The 16,474-nt window shown below is 39.5% G+C and overlaps 1 protein-coding gene across 2 annotated transcripts in view; it reads right to left on the bottom strand.

Annotated features, from left to right (window-relative positions):
- afg3l2 (AFG3-like AAA ATPase 2) overlaps positions 1-16,474 on the bottom strand; it is a 79,576-nt gene that overhangs the window by 30,719 nt on the left and 32,383 nt on the right. The window contains exons 7-11 of one of the 2 annotated variants that reach the window (XM_059976497.1): positions 14,365-14,439; positions 13,867-13,991; positions 5,529-5,802; positions 3,971-4,108; positions 1,062-1,215 (exon numbers count right to left, since the gene is read on the bottom strand). In XM_059976497.1, the coding sequence (XP_059832480.1) occupies positions 1,062-1,215; positions 3,971-4,108; positions 5,529-5,802; positions 13,867-13,991; positions 14,365-14,439 (766 nt within the window). The remainder of the gene's footprint in view (positions 1-1,061; positions 1,216-3,970; positions 4,109-5,528; positions 5,803-13,866; positions 13,992-14,364; positions 14,440-16,474) is intronic. The other variant, XM_059976503.1, reaches the window with a different exon arrangement.

Below are 16,474 nucleotides of genomic sequence, written 5' to 3' on the forward strand. Positions count from 1 at the left end.
TTCTCTCAAGAAGTCCAAGATTCAGCTACAGAGAGGGTTGTTGAGTCCCAAGAAGGACAGTTTACCCATCATCCCTCTGAGGGATGATCTGCTAAACACCAAGCTGAAGTCGACGAACAACATCCTGACATCCATTTAGCTGGAGTATTAGATTTTCTAAACAAGAATCTTACCCTTTGAACACAACAGTATAGGTGGGGAAAACAGAAATGAAGTAGAGAGTTTTTTCAACTTATTCTGTAATTCTGTCATTAAACTGGTTGAGGGCAGAAAGCTTCCATAAAGCTTGAAAAATTCTCTGATGCAGCCATAGAATCTCTCCTGCATTTAGTGCATCAATAATCAAGCTTAAACATTTGTTTCTTGATTTCTTTAAAAGGTACATACAGCAATTAAAAATGTGATGCACTTTTTTTTAAAAAGGTGGCAGAGTGACATAGCTAGAGATGCTGCCTTACAGTGTCAGAAACTTGGGTTTAATCCAGACCTCAGGCTGTTTGCAGTTTGAATGGCTCAATGTGACTGAGTGGGTTTTCTGTGAAGACTTGGGTTGTGTCCCACATTCTACAGACATGCAAGTTGTTATTCTAATGAATGCTCCTACTGTATAGGTGAGTGCAGAGTTGATTAGAATGTGGGGAAAATAATGGGATTAATGTAGGGAAAGCGTAAATTATTAGCAAACTCAGTGAACTGAAGGGCCTTCTTCTGTGCTGTATCTCTCTCTTTCTCTGCTTCTATGACCGATTAGCAGCTAGCAAAACATTTAGAATTCCAGAATCTGTTTCTAAACTTTGGGCAATGATTAATTACACAAGTTATGTGCACTTCTTTAACTGTGCTGAAATAGGAAACCACAAATTGTGAAATCAAAGAGAGAAACAGATTACACTGGCAGGGTTGCAACAGTGGCAATCAGTTGAAAAAGTGTATTTCCAAAACAGAATAATTTGAAAAAGAAAGCTTTACATTAATTTTCAACCAAAATGACATCCACCAAAGTCTCCTGGCTTTGGTTACACCACTATTTAAATACTTAACAACAAGCAGATTTTACTTACCATCCATTTCTACCAAGAGCTGGTTTAATGTGTTCTCCTGTTCACTCTGCCCTCCAAAATTACCTCGACCCCTTTTCCTGCCAACTGCATCAATCTCATCAATGAACAGGATACAAGGAGCATTTTTACGAGCCATCACAAATAGATCTCGCACCTAGAAGGAAAGGTGCAGAATGCAAACCTGTTAGTTTTTTTTTAATCTATCAATTTACAAAAAGGAAACACATTGCATTAAAACAATTCTCATGGTCTTTGGACACCCAAAAGCAAGAGATACCTTGAAGGCTAATCAATGTGGTCACACAAGAAACCTGAGAAACAATTTGATGCAGCAAGCTTCCAAAAAGATATTTACAGAGAGAATGCACTTAGGAGGAGATTTTTTAGAAAGATGGAAGAATGCAGAATGCAGCCCTGAGGAAAGGTTGGATAAGCTGGGGTTGTTCTGTTTGGAGCAGGGGATGCTGAGGGAACACTTCATTGCAATGTATAAAATTATCACCAGCCTTGAACGAACAGATAGGACGGACCCATTTCCCTCAAAAGAGAGGGACCAGAAACCAGGGCAATATATGCAAAGTAAATAGGATTTAAGAGGTACCAAGGAACTGGGAGTCACTTCCTGAAAGGATGGTAGGAACAGAAACCTTTCTATTTAAATAGTGCTTGGAAATGCACAAGTAGGACTACTGACCTAGTGCTAGGAGAAAAGATAAGGCTGAAAAACCACCGTGACCACCGTAAACAATAGTTCCTCTGTCAGAACTACTCCACAATCCTACAATTTTATGAAAAACAGTTTGATAACAACCAGATATTTTCATCCTGAAAATATGACACAGGATTCATGTATGATCATTCAAACAGTACAGATGATGCCTTGGTTTAACTTCTCAATTGAATCAATTAGACCATTTCTTCGTGGACAGTATTAGACAGTGTGGGACACCACCAAAATGCAAAACAGTAGTCTAATATTTCTACCACATTCCTGGCTGCAATTCTCCACTCAAAGGTGCACAAGTGTGTAGAAAGCCTAGCATCTAATAGGTAAATAGGTTTATTATTGTCACATGTACTGGTGTACAATGAAGATCTTGTTTTGCATACCACTTATGCAATTCATGACAACATGAATTAATACAAGCTAAAACAATAAAGTGCAGAAGAATATGTTACAGTACAGAGAAGTCCAGTTTAATTAGACAATAAGGTGCAGATCATAATGAGGTAGATTGTCAGGTCGAACTAGGGAACCATTTAATTGTCTTTGAGCCTGGTTCCAGGACTTCGTATCATCAACATTCATGGCTCAAGGAGGGAACTGAAGATAATGTGAAATGGAATGCTTAGTAACCAGTAGCTGTCAGAAGTGAAACTTCCCTGTAATCCAGTTATGACTGATTTATAGTGCAAGGGATAGAATCAAGTTTATTTATTTATTGACGTGCAACGTGGAATAGGCCCATCCGGCCCCTCGACCGTGCTACCCAGCAACTCCCAATTTAACTCTAATTGACAACTTACAATGACCAATCAACCTACCAATGGGTACATCTTTGGACTGTGGAAGTCAGCAGTTCTCTGTTGCATGTTAGAAATGCTAAAAACATGGCTCCCTCTGCAGGACACATAGTAATGTTCAAACATGACAAGTAACTGGAGAAATTCTCAGGCAGCATCCACAGGAGGGAATAAACATTTGACATCTTGGCCTGAAGCATTGACTGTTTATTCCTCTCCATAGATGCTATTTGACTTGCTGAATTTCTACAGTATTTTGTGTGGATTGCTCAAAATTTCCAACATCTGTAGAATCTCTTGTAGTTAAGATAAATAACTGGGCATCACCTTAAATCTGTCACTAGATGGGCCAAATGGCCTAATTCTGGTCACATGTCTTATGGTCTTATAGATATCAAAGAGAAAATACAAGTTACTATCAAAACAAGTGCAAAAGGCAGCACTAAGAAAGGAGAAATGAAAGACTGGACAAGTGAGAAAAATCCAAAAACCGTATCTTGAAGAAATGACATGTTAATAAAATGATAGTTTTTCCAGTGCTAATTGGTAGAGTTTATCACCATTATTTAAGAAATGATTCAGTCTAGAATGGCGGTCCTAATTTTGTGGCATATTTTGCCTATCTCTACCTTGCAAGTACAAGGATCTTCTTTAAAATAGCAAAACCTGGCTCAGGTTAACTTGTATTTTCAAATAAAAAAAGTGGGTAAAAAAAGTCCAACATATTTTTTGAAGGATTTCTTGCAGGAATAGCATTACCCTCTACAAAGTTTCAAACGAAACCTTAACTTGTGTAGTGGATTTAATATATTATTTTGTATAGAAGTGCATAGTCTAATTATTCTCAGACTGGGGATGATTACACAGATTTTAACCTATGTTATAGCTATAGGAAACAAACATGCAAATCCGATCCTAATAGGTGCATTAGGAGAAAATGGTCAATGTGTAACATGACAATAAAATCCAGAGTGATTTTAACCAGCACTACAGTACCCCAGATAAGCAGAAGCAATTAAAAGAACAAAAGATACAAGAAGAATAGATGTGCAATTGATAAAATTAATCTATTTTTTGTTGCATTATTTTCAGATTAAGGTCTAATGGAAACTTGCCATTTTTCCAATTATTTAACCTCAAACTGGAAAAAGAGTGCTGAAATTTCTTTCATGTCTCATTATATTACCAGTTGGCAGTAAATTTCAGACGAAGATTTAGGAAACTATTACGTATTCCTTTTTCACACTTGTCTTTTGTGGTGGAATGACTTTCCCCCAGGATGTGCTACAATCAAATTCTGTTCTAGAAAATGTTGGATGGCCATTTTCAAGGACCTATCATACCTGATTGATTCACTGCAAACAGACAAAAAGAAAATGACTTACTCTAGCAGGACCCACACCAACAAACATTTCCAGGAATTCAGAACCATTAACAGTGATGAATGGAACATTGGCTTCACCTGCAGTAGCTTTGGCTAACAGAGTTTTGCCAGTACCCGGGGGCCCCGTTAGAATGGCACCCTGTGAGAGAAAGATGTAAACCTCATTAGTTTCTTCATCAAGGTCACTAGCTAATTCACAAGCATAACGTACAGTAAAACTAATTAAACCAAGGGCAATTTATTTAATTTTATATTTCACACATATTTATTTCCTAATCAAATACAAAAGTTTGTATGCAAATAACAATATAAACCAGCACATATATTCAAAATTTAACTAGCTTAAAATAGTAATAAAAACTTAAAAACTTTAAAACTTAAATGATAGAATGGGAAGTTGATTGGAAATGGCCAAACTAGAACTGAAGACAACTGAAATTGCATGAGGACACTGAACATCAAACACCTAATAGAGGAGAAACTATAATTTGGATAATTTGGGCCAAAGGGCCTGTATCTGTGCCCTTATGACAATAAATAGTGCTAATCAGTCATGATCCAAAGCACCTACTCTACTCTACTTCACACATGCTGCCCAACTTACTTAAAATTTCCTGTTTCCGGAGGTTAAATATGGACGAAAATGGAGGTGATCAATGCTGGTTACACCAGAAATTGGAGAGCATTAAACGAGAACATGAAGAATATAATATATATTCTGTTTCAAGTTACAAAGTGGAGGCCAAGACATGAAGGTCAGTTATTTAGAGACAACAGACAATAGGTGCAGGAGTAGGCCATTCGGCCCTTCGAGCCAGCACTGCCATTCACTGTGATCATGACTGATCATCCACAATCAATACCCCGTTCCTGCCTTCTTCCCATATCCTTTGACTCTGCTATCTTTAAGAGCTCTATCTAACTCTCTCTTGAAAGCATCCAGAGAATTGGCCTGCACTGCCTTCTGAGGCAGAGCATTCGACAGATCCACAACTCTAAATGGCCTACCCCTTATTCCTCTGGTTCTGGACTCCCCCAACATCAGGAACATGTTTCCTGCCTCTAGCGTGTCCAATCCCTTAATAATCTTACATGTTTCAATCAAATCACCTCTTATCCTTCTAAATTCTACTGTACACAAGCCCAGTCGCTCCAATCTTTCAACATATAACAGTCCCGCCATCCCGGAAATTAACCTTGTGAACCTCCACTGCACTCCCTCAATAGCAAGAATGGCCTTCCTCAAATTTGGAGACCAAAATTGCACACACAGTTTCAAAAGAGGCTGTTATATTACTGGTGGAGTGAGAGAGTAGTGGTAACATGGAGGCAACACAGACTACTTCCCATTTCAATCATTTCTGTTTAGTATTTATATTGTGCACTGCCTGAACATACTTGGAAGGACGAGCACATTATCTTTAACCTTCAAGGTTAAAATCCTCAATGAAAAAATCAAACCTAAAGGATCAGGGTAATAATACCACTCATTCCCCAAGAGCCATCAGTAATAACCCTAATCTACTCCATAGATTTTGTCTACAGCAAAGTCAGCTTACCTTTGGAATTTTTGCTCCAAGTTCTTGGTATTGATTTGGATTCTTCAAAAAGTTAACAAATTCCATTATTTCTAACTTTGCTTCCTCACATCCTGCCACGTCCTTGAACTTCACATCAATTTCATCCTTGAGGACCTTTGCTGTTGTTTCTCCCACACTGAACAATCCACCCATGCCGCGCCCAGATCGACCAACACCAGCTGATCCTCGTCTCAAGGCGAACAGCAGAAACCCAATGATCAGAATAGTTGGAAGCATGCTCAACAGAAACGAGCTGAGCAAAGATGATAAACAAATCAATTCAAATTAGAATGTACTCAAGTTCAAGTTCAGTTTAACAACCAAACAAAACAATATTCCTCTAGATTAAGGTACACAATGGAGTACATATAACAAAGTATTATTACCCACAACTAAATTAACAAATAATGTGCATTTCTGACATAAAAGTTAATAATTAAACAGCATAATGCTGCTGGTGTTTCATACGTGATGAGACCAGGGTGATGGTAGGGATTTCAGTAGTATTACAGCCTGGGGGAAGAAGCTGTTTCCTATCCTGACGGTTTTTGTCCTAATGCTACAGTCCCTCCTGCTGGATGGTAGGGGGTCAAAGAGATTGTTGGGCAGATGGGACAGATCATTGACAATGCTAAGAGCCTAGGTTACACAGCGCTCTTGATAAATATCTCTGATGGTTGATAGAGAAACCCCAATAGTCCTCTCAGCAGTCCTCACAATCCTTTGTAGGGACTTGCGGGCAGAGCTGCAACATATGTGGGAGAACATTATAAAATATTAAGCACAAAATTTGAAGCTTAAAAACACTTCAAAAGCCATTTTACAAATGAATATTCAATGGGCATTTGTAATTAACAGAAAATTCCCATTTTTAATTTGTTATCATGTGCTTGATGTCCAAAGATCCACAATCCAAAGGTTTGAAATTCTAACTTCAGACATGATGACCTTTAAGAGGAATCACTGTGCTACAGTGATCTATGAACAGCACAATACAGACCCTTCAACCCACAATATTGTGCCAAGCTTTTAACCTACTCCAAAATCAATCTAACCGTTCCCTCCCACACAGCCTCCATTTAGTTTTTATTCAAGAGCTTAACCAAGACTCCCTTAAGTGTTTCTGCCTCTACCACCATCCTCAGCAGTGTGTTCCATGCACTTACCACTAAAAAAAAATATACCTCTGACATCTCTCCTATATTTTGCTCCAATCAACTTAAAAGTATGTATTATCAATTATCTCTCTGGGGAAAAGGTGCTGGTTGTCCACTCTACGCCTCTTATCATCTAATTTAACTATATCAAGTCACCTCTCATCTTCTTTGTTCCAAATAGAAAACCCCTAGCTTGCCCAATCTATCCTCATTTATGTTCTCCAATCCAGGTAGCATCCTGGCAAAAATCCTCTTATAATGAAGTGACCAGAACTAAATACACCAATGTTTCATAGAGCTGCAAAATTATCTTGCATTTTTGAAAACAAACCCCAAATTAATTAAGGCCAACACACAATATGCCTTCTTAACCACCTATCAACTTATGCAGCAACTTTGAGGGATCTATGGACTTGAACCTCTACATCCCACTGTTCCTCCACATTGCTAAGAATCCTGCCATTATCCCTGCAATCTGCCTTCAAAGTGCATCACTTCATACTTTTCCAGAATTGAACTTTGTCTATCACTTCTCAGCCCAGCTCTGCATCCTGTCAAAGTGGATCCAAATTAGGAAAATTATTTTTATGCACTTGGGAAATAACATCTTCTATTGTCCATATTTCTAGAAAATTGTGAATTTTTCACAAGCATTTAAACAAATATTTAAACTTAAAACTACTATTACTTCATTAAAAGCAAATCCAATGAAATGATCTCAACCTGGAACAGAATGAATTACTAACATAATTTTCAAACCCAAATATCCTAAATTACTCAATAACAAAATGACAATGAGTGCTGGACCATGCCAGGGGCAGCAAATAAAACATGGATTAAGCCAACGATATCACATAGTGCTCAACAATTGATCATGGGAATGCCCCTTGATATCAGAAGATTGAAAAAAGTGCAAACACTCAGCTGGACAGGCAGCACCTGTGGAAAGAGAGTTAGCAAGACATAGGAGCTACCCAACCCAATGAGTCTGCTCCACCAATCCATCATTGATGAGTTATTATCCCTTTCAATCACATTCTCCTGCCTTTCACACTGAGAAATCAAGAATCTATCAACCTCCACTTTAAGTATACTAAATGATATGGCCTCCACAGCCATCTGTGGCAATGAATTGCAGAGATTTGCTATCCCGGAGCAAAACAAATTCCTTCTCACTTCTGTTCTAAGTGGATGTCTCTCTATTATGAGATTGTGCCCTCTGGTCCTAGACTCATCCACTAAAGCAAGCATCCTCCCCCACATCCAATCTATCTAGGCATTTCAGTATTTGATTGGTTTCAATGAGATCCCACCCCCCCCATTCCTCAAAATTCCATTTACAACTCTAATCTTTGCATGTTCCCCATTCAGAAGATAAGTCTATTCCTTTGTTCATTCTACCAAAGTACATGACCATATATTTCCCGACATTTTATTCCATTTGCTACTTTGCACATTCTCCCAATCTGCTTAAGTCCTTCTACAGATTCATTTCCTCACCACCACCACCTGTCTTCGTATGGTCCATAAACCAGACCACAAAACCAGCAATTCCATCATCCAAATCACTGACATATAACTTGAAACGAAGTGGTCCCAACATTGACCGCTGCAGAACACTAGTCACCAGCACTCAAACAGAAAAGCCCCCCCACTTATTCCCACTCTTTGCCTCCTGTCAGTCATACAATCTTCTATCCATGCTAGTATATTTCCAGTAATACCAAAGGCTTTCATCTTGTTAAACAGCCTCATATGCTGCATCTTGTCTGAAAATCCAAGGAAAAAACATCCACTGACTTTCCATTGTCTATCCTTCCTGTTATTTCCTCACAGAATTCTCCCTTAAGGAAACCATGACGACTTTGGTACATGAACCTCCAAGTACCCTGAAGCTTCATCCTTAATAATGGACTTTAACATCTTCCCAACCATAGAAGTCAGGTTAACTGGCCGATAATATCCTTTCTTCTGCCTTCCTCCATTCTTAAGGAGTGGAGTGACATTCGTAATTTTCCTCCGGAACTATTCCCAGATCTAGCAGTTCTTGAAAGATCATTATTAATGTATCCATAATCTCTTCAGCTACCTATTTCAGAACCTTGGGGTGTAGTCCATCTGGTCCAGGTAATTTACTTAGTCCTGTATTCATCATCCTTTTCAATTTTGTCTCATGTTACACCTCAACTCATCCCACTGACTGTAATTTCGCTTTATCATCTGAACTTCCTCAGTATCACTACACTCTGTATCTACTTGTATACCAACTACCCCATCCTCAGTCCTATCACTCTGGTTCTCACACAGGCAGGTTTGCTAAGCTGTTGGGGAGGATTTGAAGCTTAAAATTCAGATTCTCCCCAACAACTCTAGTTAACCTGCCTGCAAGAATATTGGAGACTCTCTGGTTCAGGTGTAACCTGTTCTTTTTGTACAGGTCATACCTTTCCCAGAGAGAGATCCCAAGGATCCGGAAATCTGAAACCTTGTTCCATACACCAATTCCTCAGCCATGCATTCAGCTGCCAAATCATCCTATTCTTCATAGGCACGAGGCACAGGCAGCAATATCCCTATATCCTCTCTTCAGTACCTTATTCCTTTTCCTACCTGACATTGGTACCAATACGTACCACAACTTCTGACTGCTCATCCCCCCTCTTCAGAATGCTGTGGACCCGATCTGAGACATCCCTGACCCTGGCACCCAGGAGGCAAAATACCATCTGGGTGTCTCTTACACTGCCAGAATCTTCTGTCTGCTCCTCTAACTATAGAATCTCCTATTACTACTGCACTGCTCTTCTCTCCCCCTTCCCTTCTGAGCCACAGAGCCAGATTCAATGCCATTAACTGCTTCTCTTTCCACAGATCAGAATCTGATCAGGTTTAATTTCACTGGCGTATGTCACAAAATATGTTTTGCAAGAGTACATAGCAATACATATTTTAAAAACTGTAAATTACAATATAGCAAAAAGAAATAAGTTAGCAGTGCATAAACAGTTAAAAAGAAAAAAGAAAATAGTCAAGTAGAAAATTGATTCATTGCTCATTTAGAAATCTGATGCCAGTGGGGAAAAAGTTGTTCCAAAACATTCTGTGTGTTTCTTTAGACTCCTGTTCACCTTTCTTGATGGTAGCAATGAGAAGGCACGGCCTGGGTGATGGGGGTCCTTAATGATGGATGCCTCCTTTGTTCACAACTTCCTGAAAATTTTTCCTATCCTGTGTAGTGGACACTGAATACCATATCAGTGATGCAACCAGTTAGAATGGTCTCCAGAAGACATCTGTAGAAATCTGAAAGCTTTGGTGACATAACAGGTCTCTTCAAACTCCTAATGAAATTTAGGCACTGTTGTGCCTTCTTTGTACTTGCATTAATATGTTGGGCCCAGAAAGATCTTCAGAGATGTTGACACCCTTCCCACTGCTGATCCCTTGATAGGACTGGTATGTGTTCCCTCGAGTTCTCCTTCCTGAAATCCATCATCAATTCCTTGGTCCTACTGACAATGAGTGCAAGGTTGTTGTTTTGACACCTCTCAACCACCTGATCTATCTCACTCCTGTCTGACTCTTCATCACCATCTGAAATTCTGCCAGCAATAGTTCTGTCAGACCTGCTGGCATTTCCAAAATTCCCCATTTTCATTTCAGATTTCCAGCCTGTACAAGATGGCTTTGGTTTTCTCCCAAGTGGGAGAGTGGAAGAAATGACATATTAGGCACCAAATCAAATCTGTAAAATAAAGCCAAGATACATACTGGCCTTAAATGATAATTATTTGTGACAAAACCTATTCGTTTTAATCACATGCACACCACTGAAGATTAAATCTGAAAATTCTTTAAAAGGTTTCCAGCAGGATTGACTCGGGTATATAGCATATAAAACAATCTGCAACACAGATCTAATTGAATCACACCAGCACACAGTGAGCCTTAAGTACATTTTAACAAGCACAATAAAGCAAAAAGCACAATTAGTAAAAATGATCTAAAATTTTTGCACACAGATTCATTAATATTGCTTAAGAAAGTTGCTGCCCATACAACTTATAAAATTGTAGTTCCAGGTTGAGATTACTCAATGTAAACTGGCTCTTGAAGTAAAGGTATACAATCAGATTCAGGTTCATTTATTTATCACATGCACATTGAAACATACAGTGAAATGTGTTGTTTGTTAATGCAAACAACACACCTAATGATAAGTTGGGGGCAGGCCACAAGTGTCGCCACACATTCTGGCATTAACATAACATGCCCACAATGTTCAGCAGAATAAAACAACACAACAAAACAAGCTCCTTTTTTCCTTTCCACCCACCCACTCGGACACACAGAAAGTCCCCAACCTCAGGCCAGGCTGCTTCTGGGCTTCCAAACTCCAGTCCCCAGCCTGGATTCGCTTAAATCATGCCTCCAGCTTCCAGACCCATAAACCAGGGGCCTTGGCCATCGACCTTGACTTTCGGACTTGCCGACTTCTGCCTTCAACCTCCAACCCCTCAGAGGCCTCCAATTCTGGGTCTTGCCAACCTGGGGGTGAGGTCACCTTCCCTCGTCCACGAGGTCTGCCAGTCTGTCACTGACCACATCAGCACCTGTCCACCCAACATCCACCCAGAGACCAGTGGCCTTCTGCAGCAGAGTGCTCTGACCTGGACATCAGCTCCTGCCCCAATTCTTCATTTACTGCCTCTAATCTCCAATTCCCCTCACTCGTCCCTAAATCCTAACCTGTATTCTAACTCCTTACACTGCCCAAGACTATTCCTACAAAGAAACTACCAAGTCTGAGCCCCCAGCTCAGCACCATCTTGATCAGAAGTGACGTGTCAAACAGCTTCAAGAACCTCCACTAACACCAGCTTACATCAGGGTGACCAATGAGACCAGTACATGCTAAACAACAGCTGCATCTCAATAATGAATAAAAAGACAAGTTATTCTGTGCTCATGTGGTGGAAAAGGGAAACTATACAGGGAGAGCTACTTGCACAAAAATCACTTTTTAACATTGTTATTGTATAGCTTTTACATTTGTATTTACAAGATCAACATATGATGACACAAAGAAAGGGTTATTGTTAAATCCTGCTAATTGGGACACATTGGGACTAATATATTTTGCACCAATTAAGCTGCTGTACCAATTAGCCGGTTCCCTAAAAATAATTAAAAAGCTAGATAAAAAAGACAAACTGCCATTTAACTGAGTAACAAATTATGTACGTAACTAAAATACAGGACAAATGAGAACTCTACCAAAGCTACAACACTACTATAAAACTGGGTACAAGTTCTTAATAGTTGTAAAAGGAATTAATCCAGTGTCTGTTGCCGTGTTCTTTTGATTGACTGTACATGAACAAAATCAGCGCAGGCACCTAGTGCCGATAATAGACGGCCTTCATACAATGCTTTCGATGATTGCATCCTCCAGTATCTTCAGATTCTTTGTAGTTCCTAACTTGTTAAAGTAGTGAAATCATTTCATCTTCACTCCCAAGACAAAATCTGCAGATGCTGAAAATCTGAGCAACACACAAAATGCTGGAAGAACTCAGCAGGCCAGGCAGCATCTACAGAATAGAGTTCAGTCAAAGCTTCGGGCCAGAACCCTTCAACAGTACCACTGTGAGCAAAACAGTTCTGAATTGTCTTATTACTTATTCCTCGCCAACTGTCAGTGACAAAAATCACAACTTTTGGAACACAAACACATGCAAGTAATACTATTTTAAAATCCTTCAGTCAAAACAAGGTGTAGTATCGAATGGCCACATAATCTGCAAGCAACTGATGCAAGTTAGAAACTGTTTGGCAACAATCTCCTGTCACAATTAAAAGGAGCATAGTGCCCCAAATAAACAAAGGTACTTTTTCCAATTAGTTTTTGTCCTTTGAGAGTTGTCCCAAGTAAGTGGCTGCCCTGATTAACTGATGGCCCAAGTTACTGGAATCCAATGAATTGTAAAAGTTCTTTAATCTTTTTATAGGCAGAGAGCAATGCTGAAATCAATGCTGCAGATCTGATTACCCTCCCGAGAAAACACCAATTGTAAATGCTTAAACATAATTCACTTGTGGTCAAGTCAGTTTGCACATGACTATCAGAACAAAGTCAAATGTGAGTGTGAGTTGATTATCAGACCTGCTCTTTCCAAGTCATAAGTGCAACAGGACTTAAACTACATTTCCGATGGCTCAGTGGAGAAGCAGTTAGTGCTGTTACTGCACAGCTTCAGCAACCTAGATTTGATATTGACCTCAAATGCTGTTTGTATGGACTTTGCACATTCTGCTTCTGCCTAACCAGGCATTCCCATGTACTCTGGTTTCCAGCCACATCTTAAAGGAGCATCAGTGGATTAATAGGCTACTGTAAATTACCCGCAGAGATGCTCTACAGAAGGATCAGATCATGTTTAAAAACATATTACAGAGAAACAAAGTGGGAGATGGGATTACTAGAATACTTCAAGAATCAGTACAGACTTGAAGGGGCAATATGAGATATGAAAATGAGGCTTATGTTATTGTTCAATACATCAAGCATTTCCCTGTGAGTTTACAAATTATTCTGGAGTTTATAATGATATGGTTCAGGATGACATACAAAAAAGGTGACGATCCTTCTAATCACATGGTGACTTTGTCCTTACGTTTGCAGTACGAGTTTTCGATTTTACTTCAGAATATATAAAAAACTAAATTACTGTATATACAGCATATATAAATTTAAATATGTAGTTCCAAAAGAGTAGAAATAGCAAGGTAGTGTTCAAAAGTTGATTCACTGTCTATTCAGAAATAAGAAGGCAAAGGGAAAGAAGCGTGTCCTAAAACATTGAGTGTCTGTTTTCAGGCTCCTGTAGTTCCTTCCTGATGGTAGCAATGAGAAGAGGGTATGTCCTGCGTGATTTGGGGGGGGGGGGGTGGTCCTTAATGATGGATGCCTCCTTTATTTGAGCCATCACCTTTTCATGATGTCTTTGATGGTGGTGGTGGTTGGGGGAGGGAATGGGGTTAATGCCCATGTTGGAGCTGGCTGGTACAGTGGCCTCTCCATACCAGATGGTGATGCAACCAATTAGAATGCTACTTTTGTTACAGAGAAATTAATAGCAAAGAAACAAAAATCTTACCCATCACTCTCTGTGGAATATACAACAGGTATCCTACTTTCACCTTCTATACCTTGTTCCTGCTGTGCAGATTCCAGATTCCTTTCAAAGGTATCCACACTCCCAATGTTAAACCATACATAGTGCTGTAGAAACAGGTACAAGAATATGAGCAGACTAATTACATTGAAGAAAATATAGTATATATGGCACACTAAATCAACTTAAGATAAGTTTCATTAAAATGTCAAATAATTTCAATTCATGTCCAGATAAATGTGGGGGCTCAATCGCATAATAACATGTTCTTTTTTTTCCTTTCACATTTCAACTCGTAACATATCCAAGCACACCAGCCAATTTATTCATAGCAATTAGTGGAGTTAAGAGGCTTTGTTTATGTGTTTACAGTTCCTCCAGATTTCAGCAATCTGCAGTCTCATATCCTTCTCTAGCATTTGGAAGTACTGTTTTAGGATTAAACATAAGGACCCCTGAAAAAAAATCCACAGTCCTTACATCAGGTTGTCCTTTGGGTTGAAGATACCCCAATTCCAAAGTGTTCCATGGGTTTCGAGGTGAATAGGACTCAAGCTGCCAAAGATGGACAAGGAACATTTAATAGAAGAAGCACAAACTTGTCATTTACCCCAGGGCTCCTGCATGCTCACAAATCTCAATGGTCATGGGTCCTGGATATTTATGAATCAATATGGAAGTTATAGATGTTTGGGGGAGGGGAGACATTAAGAACACCTTTGAATCTTGGTAATTACTAGTTGTGATGGAGTGGAGTACGGTTTAGTGTCAGGCATGTGAATCACATGGCGTACCCATCAAATCTGGCTGACCGAATTTAGACCCTCAATACTTTCAGTGCATGAGGATTTTGTGAAGATAGAACAACAATCAATCTGCTGAAGGAGATCAGCAGGTCAAACAGCAACTGAGGAAAGAATCAGACAATTTGTGTTGAAACCTTGCATCAGTACTCTTATACCTCTTGTTAAGCCAGCATCAGTGCTTTAAGGTGCTTTTAATAAGCAATTTATAATTCTAATGATTAGCAAACAGGGATTGTGGCAGCCCAGTAAACCACAAGCTGTGTGGTCCTGAAACTCAAACAGCCAAAGGCTGGTCTAGTAGTACCGTAGAGAATTTCACCATCCATGTTAGCATTTATTAACAGCTTTCTCCCAAGATGTGGAAAATGATTCTTTTAATAACTGTCATGGATCTTCATATTTTGGGAGTTGAGGTAAGAAAGAATTTTGCATCAAGGGCTGGTATATGAAGGTCAGGGCAAAGCCCACACTATCACATACCTCAGGGAATCAACCTTGTAACAACTTGAAAATCAGAGTTCATATAAGGTCTTGGCCAGATGCTTTCCATGACACTTGAACGAATACTGAAGAGGTGTATTCTCCTGGCTGGAGTGTTTACTAACATCTTCAAACTCTCACTTCAGCAGAGTGAGATACCCAACTGCTTCAAGCGGGCTTCAATCACACCATTGCCAAAGAAAAACATGGTAATGCCTCAATGACTATCATCCAGTGACCCTTACATCCACTGTGATGAAGTGTTTTGAGAGGCTGATTGTGAAGCACATCAACTCCTGCCTGAGGAGTGACTTCAATCACTTCCAATTTGTCTAGTATCACAACAAGTCAACAGCAGATGCCATTTTACTGGCTCTGGAACATTTGGGCAATGAAAATGTATACATCAGGATGCTCTTCATTGACTACAGCTTAGCATTCAACACTATTACCCCTCAAAAATAATCATTAAGCTCCAAGACTTAGGCCTCTACACCTCCTTGTGCAACTGGATTCTCAGTATTGTCACTTGCAAATCCCAGTCAATACAGATTGGCAACAACCATCTCCACAATCACCATTAGCAAAGGTGCACCACAAGGCTGTGTAATTAGCCCCCTGCTCTACTGGTTTTATAATTATGACTGTATGGCAAAGTACAGCTCCAATCCCACATTTCAGTTTGCTGACAACATCACTGTTAGGAGAGACCTGAGTTAGGCAGCTGATTGACATGACCTATCTCTTGGAGCTGCTGTTGCTTTATCGTGGTAAGAATACTGTTCATGTGGGCCTCCTCCGGTACACTGGTATTAGTACATTTGCCCTTCTGCCCTTCTCAAAATCTTTCATAAGGTTCTTTGGTGGTATTGTTCAACGGCTTCCAGGTGGTCCATGATTCAGCGCCATACAGTAATCTACTGCCCTTGTAATGCGTTGTGTACAAAGCTAGCCGGGGGTTAAGTACCTTCTCAAAAATCACCCGAGCCAGAAGCTTTCTTCAGGGTTTTTAATGAGAAAACATTTTGCAACTGCAGAAAGTTAAGTAAAACATACTTTAGAGTCAATACAGATTCGCTGCACACCTGAATATAATACTAACAAGTATTTTCACGATCAGCATTAAACAAGGTAATACACACCTGCAACAATCTATAGCTATCCTATGGACTAAAGCAAACTCTGGCATGATGATAGCTTAATAGTGTTGCACTCCTTCAACTACTAAATGTTTATTAATATTAAGATGAAGACACACAGATATTGCTGTTTCAAGGTCAAATAGTGAATGGAGATGGATGTCT

This window comes from Hypanus sabinus, chromosome 1 (genome assembly GCF_030144855.1).
Source record: "Hypanus sabinus isolate sHypSab1 chromosome 1, sHypSab1.hap1, whole genome shotgun sequence".
Lineage (NCBI taxonomy): Eukaryota > Metazoa > Chordata > Chondrichthyes > Myliobatiformes > Dasyatidae > Hypanus > Hypanus sabinus.